This window comes from Bos javanicus, chromosome 24 (genome assembly GCF_032452875.1).
Source record: "Bos javanicus breed banteng chromosome 24, ARS-OSU_banteng_1.0, whole genome shotgun sequence".
Lineage (NCBI taxonomy): Eukaryota > Metazoa > Chordata > Mammalia > Artiodactyla > Bovidae > Bos > Bos javanicus.
In genome coordinates this window covers 26091199-26104338 of record NC_083891.1, presented here as the reverse complement: position 1 = coordinate 26104338, position 13140 = coordinate 26091199, and the positions used below count along the sequence as shown (strand labels likewise).

The 13140-nt window shown below is 37.5% G+C and overlaps 1 protein-coding gene across 3 annotated transcripts in view; it reads right to left on the bottom strand.

Moving 5' to 3' along the window:
* The window catches only part of DSC2 (desmocollin 2), a 38353-nt gene that overhangs the window by 12069 nt on the left and 13144 nt on the right, over nt 1–13140 (bottom strand). For all 3 annotated transcript variants that reach the window (XM_061399684.1, XM_061399682.1, XM_061399681.1), the window contains exons 6-11: nt 11884–12028; nt 10515–10681; nt 6275–6409; nt 5514–5699; nt 3069–3319; nt 2585–2718 (exon numbers count right to left, since the gene is read on the bottom strand). In XM_061399684.1, coding sequence (XP_061255668.1) covers nt 2585–2718; nt 3069–3319; nt 5514–5699; nt 6275–6409; nt 10515–10681; nt 11884–12028 — 1018 coding nt within the window. The remainder of the gene's footprint in view (nt 1–2584; nt 2719–3068; nt 3320–5513; nt 5700–6274; nt 6410–10514; nt 10682–11883; nt 12029–13140) is intronic.

The window sequence follows — 13140 nt, the reverse complement described above, 5'->3', positions numbered from 1 at the left end:
GAAAGGAAACTGAACTCAAAGCTTAAAAAAGACCTATGTTTAGAAGAGGGGAAGGCAGTACAACTAAAAACTACAGCGATACGAGAGGAATGTGTGGAAAAGTTGAGACATTGAAGACTTGAGGGAGAATTTTTAAAAGAGGAAGAAGCAAGAGCTGTAGGGAAGCTGGAGAGAGGAATTTAGCATAAGCCCAGAGATCAGTCGGATAAGGCAATGGCACCCCACTCCAGTACTCTTGCCTGGAGAATCCCATGGATGGAGGAGCCTGGTAGGCTGCAATCCATGGGGTCGCTAAGAGTTGGACACAACTGAGCAACTTCACTTTCACTTTTCACTTTCATGCACTGGAGAAGGAAATGGCAACCCACTCCAGTGTTTTTGCCTGGAGAATCCTAGGGATGGGGAAGCCTGGTGGGCTGTCATCTATGGGGTCACACAGAGTCGGACACGACTGAAGTGACTTAGCAGCAGCAGCAACAGAGATCAGTGCTCACAAAAGACAGATTTCTCATATGGAAGCAGGTGGGGTGGGGAAGGTCCAAAGGGAATGAGTTGATATAGATTTTTTTAAAAGGTAAAGAGCAAAAACAAATAAACAATAAACATACTTTAGTACAATCTCAGTTCATATTAAAAAAAAAAAATACGTGGAGTTACCCTGACCAGCTTCAAAAGAAATGAATGGAAAAGACCCCATTACACATTTATTTTCTACCACAATGATGATACAGAGCCTCTCTAAACACCATGAAACATTTGCTCTCTCGCTTATTTTTATCTCCTCTGCAACAGAGGAAAATGTGGAATAAAATCATATCCAAAATCTCTCATTCCAGACTAATTTTTATCCCATCAATGAACAAATCATTTGTCAACTGCAATATAAAATGTAAAAATAATGGACTTCATATTCATATTGCTTCTCTTCTTTTCACCTGACTTTGACCTAAAAGCATATCTTGACAAAGGGACAAAGGAAGCTGAGGTCTTTAAAGATAGTCTTTAATTGGATGAAGTCAAATTAACAATGGTTTCAACTTTACCAAATCAATCAATGTATATGAGCCACTTCTCATTAATTTAGAAAAAGCTGAAATGCCTAAAACGTCTTCCAAAATCACTTCTAAAATCTTATTTTGCAAGCTATGGTATAATAATTTATGTTTACTGTAATTAACATTTATTTTACAGAGGCACAAAGTTCAAGTGTATGTTACAGTAAAATTATATTTTATGTAATAAGAGGATCCCATTCCTGATCTTTGTGCTCACATTCCAATTTTGCAGGGCTCATGCTGCTGCTGCTGCTAAGTCACTTCAGTCGTGTCCGACTCTGTGCGACCCCCATAGACAGCAGCCCACCAGGCTCCTCTGTCCCTGGGATTCTCCAGGCAAGAATACTGGAGTGGGCTGCCATTTCCTTCTCCAATGCATGCATGCATGCTAACTCGCTTCAGTCTTGTCCAACTCTGTGCGACCCCATGTACAGCAGTCCACCAGGCTCCCCTGTCCATGGGATTATCTAGGCAAGAATACTGGAGTGGGTTGCCATTTCCTTCTCCGTGCAGGGCTCACAGAAATGACTTTACATTTTACATGATTTTGTGGATTCACAGTATTTGTTATTCTAATTTTATAGTATCAGAATACTAATCCCCAAGTATTGTTAGTTTCCTGTAGAAAGATACAACGTTTTTAGGATTGTGTGTGCTAAGTTGCTTCAGTTATGTCTGACTCTTTGCACACCATGGACTGTAGCCTGCCAGGCCCCTCTGTCCATGGGATTCTCCAGGCAAGAAACTAGAGTGGGTTGCCACGTCCTCCTCGAAGGGATCTTCCCAACCCAAGGACTGAACCAGAATCTCTTATGTCTCCGACATTGGCAGGCAGGTTCTCTAATACTAGCGCCACCAGGGAAGCCCTTTTAGGACTGTCTATGAGGAAATTAAGTATATTATCTCTATAATGAACTTTCCTGCTGAAGTGAGTATTTTTTAAGATATATGAATAAATAAATTGAAACTGATTTTACTAAAGTAATTTTCTTCACTAAAATGAATGGTTATTTAATTTTAATAAAGTACAGTCATATATTTTCTATGACTAAATTATTTTATAATGCTGCTGCTGCTAAGTCGCTTCAGTCGTGTCCGGCTCTGTGAGACCCCACAGACGGGAAGCCCACCAGGCTCCCCTGTCCCTGGGATTCTCCAGGCAAGAACACTGGAGTGGGTTGCCATTTCCTTCTCCAATGCATGAAAGTGAAAAGTGAAAGGAAGTCGCTCAGTCGTGTCCGACTCTTAGCGACCCCATGGACTACAGCCTACCATGCTCCTCCATCCATGGGATTTTCCAGGCAAGAGTACTGGAGTGGGGTGCCATTTCCTTCTCCAAAATTATTTTATACTTACATACAAAACTGAAGGTGCTACTGGAAAGCAAACTTGAGTTAATAAATTATAACCAACCCCTCAATACTTGTCATCTGGGGAGGAAAAAACTTTGAATGTACATTGTTAATATTAAAACAGAGGCTGCACATGATTGAGAGTCTACATAGCCAGCTTAAACACAAAGTCCTTACCTTTGTCTGAGGCAATGATTGAAATATTATATACACCACTTCTGGCTTCTCTATCGAGTCTTTTCAAAATTGTGATTACTCCTGAGTTTTCATCCACATCAACCCACCCTTCTGGATCACTTGATTTCATATACCTGTGAATAATGACGAGTTAAAATAGCAAAACAGATCGTAAGTCAAATTACAATCCTAGTATCAAAATAAATTATACATTTTAAACAGTGAAAGTTGCTCAGGCGTGTCTGACTCTTTTCGACCCCATGGACTGTGGATTTCTCCAGGCCAGAATACTGGAGTGGGTAGCCTTTCCCTTCCCCAGGGGATCTTCCAACCCAGGGATTGAATCCAGGTCTTCCCCACTGCAGGCAGATTCTTTACCAGCTGAGCCACCAGGGAAGCCCAATGTATACAGAAATTTTTTTTTTCTTTTCTAAGAAAAAAAGCATGGTCAATTTGACGTTCACTAAAATAGAATTACAAGTACCTTATGCCACTGCTACTTCTTGTTTCCGGGTCGTATGCTTTATAACCAATGGTCTTTGTTCCCACTGGTACGTTTTCTTTAATTCGAACAGTTTGTACCCGAGGGTCACACTCAGGGCCCTCATCCTGATTTTGGACATTAACAGTGACTGTTGCCATGTTCGTGGTGGATCTGGAAGTACCAGTATATGGAGCTTCATTAACTACACCAATTTCCAGGGTCACCTGCTGTTTTTCTTCATAATTCAGTGGCTACAAAAGCAAGCATGTTGAAAATGAGATCAAGATGCAGTATTTGGCCATGTGAACTAGTGTGTAACTACTTAGCTTTGGGAATGTGTACTAAGTGCTGGCTCAGGAAGAGTCATGAAAATACTAAATGTATACCCGCAAATGTGCTGATTCAGTATTTGGGTAGAGCCAGCAAAAAAAAAAAAAAAAATCCCTCAATTGCAAATTTAACACAATATCACAGGTCCTAATGGCAATTTCAGATCGTATTTAATGAACTATTATTATTTGAAATATTACTTTTGGGACTCCATGCCCCAATCAACAGTAACTTACTATTCCATCAGTTTGGGCACAGTTTATCCTATCCACCTGCGATGAAAACAAATATCTATATCTTGTTTAAGGTAGAAAAGGTGGGTCAAATTTTATAAGATGTTTTTAAGAGACAAGAAAATAGAAAGATCATGGGCATTACACTTTCTTTTTCTACCTTTTCTACCCCTGCTACTGGTACTGCTAAGTCGCTTCAGTCGTGTCCGACTCTGTGCGACCCCATAGACTGCAGCCCACCAGGCTCGCCCGTCCCTGGGATTCTCCAGGCAAGAACACTGGAGTGGGTTGCCATTTCCTTCTCCAATGCATGAAAGTGAAAAGTGAAAGTGAAGTCGCTCAGTCGTGTCCGACTCTTAGTGACCCCATGGACTGCAGCCCTCCAGGCTCCTCAGTCCATGGGATTTTCCAGGCAAGAGTACTGGAGGGGGGTGCCATTGCCTTCTCCGCTGGACCCTCTTAAATAAGGCGCTAATCACATTCGTAAGGACTCCACCCTTATGATCTAGGCCCCTCCCATACACTCCACCTTCTAATACCATTGAAGTGAAGTGAAGTCATATCCGACTCTTTGCGACTCCATGGACTGTAGCCTATCAGGCTCTTCCGACCATGGGATTTTCCAGGCAAGAGTGCTGGAGTTACCCTTTTAAAAATGGGTAGTACCAAGTTTAATAGAAGGTGTTAATTTTATTTTGCCTGATTCATAGCTGTATTGAAAATGGGTGAAACCATTTCCCAGAAGACAGAATTTTTTTTCCTTTATTTTTTAATTGGAGGAAAATTGCTTTATAATGTTGTGTTGGTTTCTGCACTACAACAACTTCAGAATCAGTCATAACTATACATACATCCCCTCCCTCTTGAGCCTCCCCTCCCTCCCTCCCTCCCTCCATCCCACCCCTCAAGGTCATCACAGAGTGCCAAGCTGGGCTCCCTGTGCTGTCAAGTCTTAGATTTCACAGAGATAAATTTCCTTTCTGTAATGCCAAGGATTAGGGCAGGGTTGGATGAAGAAAGAAACAAGATTTAAGGGACAATCCCTCTGCTATTTGAAGCAGAAATTAACCCACAGACTGCAGCTAATTTTCATCACAGTAAGAAAAACCAATCATCATTTTTAACCCATTCTCCTTGTGAATGAAGAAAAGGGAAACCAGAAACCCAGGATAGACTCATGTTCTAGTAAAAGATGCAGCAGAACCATAGGCTCCTATGGTTTTGTCCAAAGCCAGAGCTCAGATGACTTTATGGGTTAACTCTGCCACCTGAATTAGCAGTGATGTCTCCTGAGATAATTAGAGATTATTAGAAAGAGGCTTTGGAAGTATTTACATTTTGAATGGTTGAGGACTCCTGTTCCAAACCAGGAAGTAAAGAACATAATGTACACTGTATCCAAAAGTAAAGATCTATAAAACAGCTTCCCTATGAGTCTGACCAAGAATAACTCATTATTTGGGAAATTCAGTAATGAAGTAGCAGCTCCTTGACACAGCGATAGAAAGAATGGACTAGGAAAGCCTGGCAGTGTCTCACTGTTGCCAAAATTGTGCTGGCTTTTTAATTGTTAAGAGATAACTGGTTAAAACAAAAAAAGGAAAAAAAAAAACCCAGAGATACTCGTTACAAAATGGGTACTATATCTTATTAATTGAACATACATATATATAATAATTCTAAACTATCATATCTTTTCAAAATGTTCCCCAAAATGAGTACAATCATCCCACTATATACATGAAGAACACAGCATTTACATTTACTTAACTGTCTATTTTAGATCTACATTTACTAGAATTCCTTTCTTTTCATCAAGCTCTAGTATACTAATCTTTCATATTATAAGCTGCAAATAACTAATCTGCTGATTTATTCTTACCTTAACCACACACAGAACTCCTTCATTGGTTTGGGAATCTGTTACAATTTTAAAATTTCCATCTTCATTACCCTTTAAAATGGTATAATTGGCCCTCCAATTAGCAGTATTAATTAAGTCCTTATCCTGAACGGCAACACGTAAGATTTCCACATCAATTCTATTCTCCTCCACTGATGCCACATACTAAAATAACAAAAAATGACAAAAGAAGTTTAATTAGTAACTCTCACAAAAGCAGAACATCATGTAAAGTAAGCCTGGCTCTTCTAATTTCCAAAAATTATGTTTGAAAAGTGTAAGTGAAAGTTGCTCAGTCGTGTTGGACTCTTTGTGACCCCATGGACTATATATACCGTCCTGGCCTTGAGTGGAGTGGAGTGGGTAACCTTTCCCTTCTCCAGGGGATCTTCCCAACCCACGGATCAAATCCAGGCCTCCTGCATTACAGGCGGATTCTTTACCAGCTGAGCCACAAGGAAAGCCCAAGAGTACTAGAGTGGGTAGCCCATCCCTTCTCCAGGGGATCTTCCCGACCCAGGAATCAAACTGGGGTCTCCTGCATTGCAGGCGGATTCTTTACCAACTGAGCTTTCAGGGAAGCCCAAAACTATATTTACGTGATTTTAAACCCTAAGTCCAAACTACTTAGATATGGCTGGGAATACTTCATTTGAAATCATGGGGCATGAAGGGAGATGTGCATATTTAGCAATTAACTCTGCCTTTTACATTTTCTTATATTAAAATCACACACTTACAGAAGAACGGGTGAATGTTGGCAAGTTGTCATTCACATCTTCAATATTAATGATGCAAATTGCAGTTGTCTGCAAACCAAAATACTGACCATCCATGTCTTGCACTTTAATTTTCAGCTGGTATTTATCAATTAGCTGGAAAGAAAGTAAGAATTTAATTACTGAGTGAAAGTAACATTATAAATGAAATCATAACTTATTCTATAATTTTCCCTGCATTGAAAATTTAAGAAGTACACTATTAGACTTTATAGTTTTCATATACTGGCAGAGGAATAATTTCCACATACTAATTTTCAATTAATTTATGCAAATATAATAGTTTCTCAAATTTAAAGTGCTACTCATAGAATCAAGTTGGTTTCTGCATTACTTAACAGAAAAAATATTGTCATAGCCACTTAAAATTGCCTAGTAATTAATCAAAATCTTTATCTCCTATTCAAAGTACATTCTTACATTCAAAAATACATTAACAGTGACTCTATACCAGTCTTATAATAAAGCAATAACATATCCTCTTGTAAAAGTGGTGGATTTTAAATATTTACTTGACATTTATTAAAAGATCATTAAATTAGCATAAGAAGAAAGTTCTGGGGCTTTGTAAAATTTTCTTTTTTCTCTTCATGGAAAATAGTGTCTTTTTTTTAAGGATTTTCCATTCTTTAGAGATTGCAGACTCATCACTAGTTTAAGTGATGAGTCTTTCTTGAGATACACAGATAATGGTCTCATCTGTCACAAGTATTGAGATATTGAAGGATTAACAGCATCTCTAATAATAATGCCACCTAGACTGAACATTAGGAAGCTTGGGTTCTATTCCCAAGTTCAAAAACAGCAAATGTAATCTTTGGCAGTTGGGAAAGTCTTTTCCCTTAGTTTTCCTCTTCTGTAAAATGATAATAATAACATCTTTGCTAAGTAATTGACCTTTTATAAGACAAAAAATATATAAAATACTTCCTAACCTTCCATCTAGAATAGTTGCCATTCTCTTAAAAAACCAAATTGAACCGGGGTCTCCTGCATCGCAGGCAGATTCTTTACCAACTGAGCTATCAGGGAAGCCCTTTCCTTCCTTTATACTTCTTAAACTTTCTAGTCCTCATGCACTGGACTCAATATTACCTAAAATAAAACTATTAATAATATTTCTCTCAATGGCTATAGTTGTTACACTTCTGATTTTTCCTGATTTACTCCTCTCTCATAATCAATCACATATGTAGAGTTGAAACAATTAATGGTCTTCTTTTATTCAAAATTTTTAAAAGCTCAGACTAGTATACTTCTAGGAGGAAATATGGATTCTATTTGTAGCAAACTATGATTTATTGGGAATGATCAACTGGCAGATAACACAAAGACAGAAATGAAGGTTGGGACTTAAATATCAACCTATCATTATCTTCAGATGGAAGAAAAGTTCTGATGCTTAAAGAGATTAAATCGTGGAAGGCCAACAGAAAAAAAAATCAGAAACCTGGGATCAGAACGTGAGTCCAGAGCTTTCTTGGGTAAAAGAACTCTAAGACTCCTTCATTAGTCAAATGTTCTCAAGTGTTTTATCAGAATAATCTATTTAAGACTCGACGATAAAAGAAAATTTGGTTTATAACCTGCTCTTCCTGAGCATCCAAATTCCATGAAGAATCTCTATAATCTGTAGACCTGTGACAGCAATCCATTCATTTAGCAAATGATACCCCATTCTTCACTGGCACGTGCATGCATGCATGCTTGCCCAGTCGATTCAGTGTCTGACTCTTGTGACCCTAGGGACCATAGCCCACCAGGCTCCTCTGTCCATGGGATTCTCCAGGCATGAACTCTGGAGTGGGTTGCCAGTTCCTACTCCAGGCAATCTTCCTGACCCAGGGATTGAACCCACTCTGCATTACAGATGGATTCTTCACCCCTGAGCCACCCAGGAAGCCCCTTCACTGGCACAGACTCATTTTAAGAATGTATAAATTATAAACAGTAAAAATGAATTAAAAATAAAAATTAAAATAATAGAATTAAAATAATAAAATCGAATTTAAAAATTGAAATTTTACTTAGGAATGTCCTTGCAAATGCAGTAAAAATGATCAATTTTAACCACTGTTATTAAATCTCAGCCTTCAGTCCACATGAAAAAATGGGAGGTATGTATAAAAGCCCTTCTGCATAATATTATATGATTTTCTTCCAAGGAAAAGTACTTTCAGGATTGTTTGATTTAGAAGCTAAGCTGTTTTTACATAAAAGACACCTAAGGTTATTCAATTTGGGATCTGGAAGACATTTTGACGTACATAAGGCAAATCTGTCACTTAAAGAAAAGGCTATCTGATGCAAATGATCGACTGGAGCTTTCAAGCAAAAATAAGGATTCTAGAAAACTTTTATGAACTATTGTGGTATTAATGGAGATGAGTAGGAGATTGTTTTAATATTGTTTAATTAAATGTGTCAATATTTGGAGGATCTGCATAACTCGGTGAGCCAGTACTTCCCATATGACCAGTGCATGATGTTACAAGACCTCACGTGGTAAATAAACTAGTCACTTTTAGTACAAGACAGTGGATCCTGATGTGACAAAGTATGAAAGTTCACAGACAAGGCTTCTTAAGAGTGCACACTGCAAAAAACATTTACGAACCTACCACCTGTCAAGCTTTGGTGTAGTATATCAAAGAAGACTATCCACAATGATCTGGAATTACTATTAAAACACTCCTTTCTATTCTAACTTCAGGTCATCTTGGATTTTCTTTATATACCTTGACTAAAACGATATAGCAGACTGAATGCAGGAGATATGAAAACTAATCACTCTTACATTAAGTCAGGTATTAAACAGATTTGGAAAATGTATAATAATGCTACTCCTCATTCAATTGTTTGTTTTGGAAATGTAGTTATTTTTATAAAAATATTATTTATATTAACATGTAATATCTTAAATGGGTAAGTAAATATACACTTTTTAACTTCTATCAGTTTTAAACATTTTTGGATTAAACAGTGATAAATATAAGCCACATTAACAAAAGCCTGGAATTGTCAATAAAATTTAAGACTGTAAAGAGCTCCTGAGACCAGAAAACTTGCAAACCACTTCCTTAATCCATGGGAGAGGAAATGAATTAATACAGAGTTTTAGGAATCAAAGAGAAACCTGACAAACATGTATTACTATATTTTAAAATTAAGGATTATAAATGTAGGAAGTAGGCCAGATAAGTACTATAAGAATTCAGATAAATAAATGCTAACAGTTGAGTAACAGTTGAATAACAAAATGAGTAATTACTAAACTAGGATAGCTGCAGGGACAATGGATAGATGTGAATATAAGATCATTGTGGAGTTAATATCAACATGCTTTGGAAAGTAATTTGACTTGGAAGAGGAGACATCAAATACAATTTTGAGAACACAAAGCCAAGGTGAAAATAGAAAAATCACTAAAGGAAAAGAATATTCTAATGTCATGTTAACTAAAAGCATGGGAAAGAGAGCATGTTCAGAAGGAAAGAAGAATTCTAGATATCCTTCATCTTAGGTAGCTGTGAAATGTTCAAATGAGGATTCCTGTCAGTCAACTGAAAATGTTGAATCAGAGATCAGCAAGAGATAAACTTTCATTTAATCTATGTAAGGGGAAAATGTAGATGAGATTGCTAATGAAGTTACACAGATAGAAAGAGAAGCATTGTTATCTGTAGATAAGAAACTTCCACAAATTCCAAGTTTTACTGTACAATTACAACATTTCTTATTTTTTTCCAACTACAAATATGTTTATATTAGGAAATTTGATTTTATAAATCATATAATTCAGGAGAGAATGAATTAGCAGTTCAAAATCAGCATGCTGCAAGAGTAATGACCTCCATCAACCTACCTAAAATAATTTTTGTTAGATTCACAATATGCTTTTCAAAAGCTTATCTGCAGGTGATAATACAGAGAAACATAGGTACTACCAAAAGAGCCAACTCATTAGAAAAGACCCTGATGCTGAGAAAGATTGAGGGCAGGACGAGAAGGGGACGACAGAGGATGAGACAGTTGGATGGCATCACTGACTCAATGGACATGAGTTTGAGCAAGCTCCAGGAGGTGGTGAAGGACAGGGAAGCCTGGCGTTGGCATGCTGCACTCCATGGGATTGCAGAGTTGAACACGACTAAGTGACTGAACAATAACAAATCAGGTTTTATTTGTTAATATTTGTTACCTCTCTGTCTAGCTGAGATGACGATGTGGTGATCACGCCTGTAGTTGGATGCATAGAAAAGAGGGTGGGTAATGCTGGAAACTGCTCAATGATGGAGTACTTCAGACGCGTGTGGAGTGTGTCAGGCTCATCTTGGTCTGTTGCACAAACCTGTCCCACGGTAGTACCTACATACACAAAAATCCTCTTTACTTTCCAAAACCTTTACAGTTTCAACTTTCCCTTTGACTCCTATCTATCACAAAAAAGTTTCGCACGACAAAATTAATAATAAGAATAGCGTTTGTACATTTTCAGGATTCCATATAAAGTATCACTTCCTTTTAAATATCCCAATGTTCCAACATTTTGAAATTTGGTGACCATATCCATATTTACTATGTTTACTGTATAATTTTATAAATGTTGATAATATCCCCCCATGGCCTTAGTATTTCTTAACTAAAGAATTCCAATTATTCTTTAAGCTTTTTCTATTTATAAGCCTGCACTTAAATTGATCATATGGGTCAGTTTTGCTCTGAAAATTCTTAGCTTACTTAGATCTTTCTAGAGGAAGACTAAAAATCTAATTCTAACTCCTAGTTGAAATGGTCCATTTTTCAAGAGATTAAGAAAATTTATTCTCCAAGACCTTTTTAACAATGCCCAGAATGCATGTGTGCATGCAGGCTAAGTCACATCAGTCGTGTACAACTCTTGCGACCTATGGGCTACAGCCCAGCTGGCTCCCCTGTCCATGGGATTCTCTAGGCAAGAATACTGGAGTGGAAAAAAAAAAAGAATACTGGAGTGGGTTGCCATGCCCTTCTCCAGGGGATCTTCCCGGTACAGGGATTGAACTCACATATCTTACATCTCCTGCCTTGGTAGGCAGGTTCTTTACCACTAGGGTCACCTGAGAAGCCCAGTGATGCCCAGAATACAGTCTATCATTTAATCACTATAGAATATCAGCAGGTCTCTTCAAGGCTAAGACTTCTACTGCTCAATAACTTCTTTTCAGAAAAAAAATATTCTTAGAATATTTAGAAAATATGGCCTCTTCAAAGTATTTATCTCACACAGAAAGGCAAAATAACATTGAGGCACTGTGCTTGGCATTCAAGGTATACTGCACTTCACTTAACCTTGTATGTTAATATCTCATGTTACAGATGAAGAAACCAAAGCTTGTCAAGATAGGAAACTTGCCCAAGGTCACAGCACACAGCTAGCAAAAGGCAGAGTAAAATGCCTCCCAGAGCCACCCGTCTGGCAAGTCCCTTGCTCTTGGCAGCAGGCTATGCTACCTCCCAGTGGCCAGAATGAAAGTCAACTAATGAACGGAAACACTAAGTTGCCGTGCATTGCCAAGGTGGGGACTCACCAACTTTGCTGTTTTCAAAAACTTCAAAACTGTAACTTGTTTCTGTAAAAATTGGGGCGTTATCATTTTCATCCTCAATTCTGATGACCAAGGTCAATGGATATTCTGGAGTATATCCATCCGGAGTTGTTGCAAAGGCAACTAGCTGTGAAGAGAGTAACATTGAAAAAAAAAGCGAAAATAAATTATGGTTCAAACTTGCTTATGCTTTGCCTTTCATTTGGAGACTGTTGAGCATCACAGTGTGGGTTTTACCATTTGTTACTACTTTTGAATGTGAGCATAATCTTAATGCCACAAGAGATGGCTAATTTCATGGTGTACTATAGCATTTTATAATATAGCTAATATAATAACATAGATAAATTCAGTTTCCTCACCATTCTGTATTGTTGTTCATGAGTATAATGGTTATTATTATTATTTTCTTGAAAGGATCCTGAGAACTATTTTGTTTTGCTTGAAAGTTTCAAGTGCATGTATTTTAAATACAATTCTCTGGATCTTTTATAACTGAATTCTTAGGATTCCAAACTCCCCAGGTGCAGTCAACTGAGATACTATTTTATTTTCTAATTAGAATTTTAGCCATATTGATGGCTATATTTAGATAACTGTCTTCATAATAATTGTTTAATTTAAAAAGGGGAGTCAGAAATGGACCAAATGGCCATACATTGTGTCTAGAATGCAATTGATTCTTTTGATCATACAATATCAATTTAAATTCCATATTATCTCCTAACAGCTGTCATAGAAAGAACAGACCATCACAGGTACTTAGAAGGCCATGTCGTAGTAATTTTAAAACTAAAGAATTAATTCATCCAAAAACATATAACTAAAGTTGAGTTAGGCAAAATGACCAGTTCCTGTGGGAAATTCAATACAACATTAGGTTAAATTCTTACATAGTAACAGTCATCCCACAATGGGAGGTTGCCTAGATGATGAAATGCCTTGTTATCCTAGTTAAGCACTGTCCACACTCCTTACTCGCTCACAAATTAATTGTCTCTCATTGCAAAGGTTCTGAGGCTTAACTTCAGAGCTTGACTTATCTCCTATGGCATCACTCTCAGTACCATAAAGAGGTTCACAGATCTTTTCTGCCAAATAAATAACTACTTTCAAAGTGGTGCTCTTTTTTCTTTTGAAAACAGAAATAGTAAAACCATAATTCCCAGAACAATTTAATAAAACTGAAGACTATTTATTTTATAAAATTCTTTTTGCTTCCAGGCAACTATCAGGTCC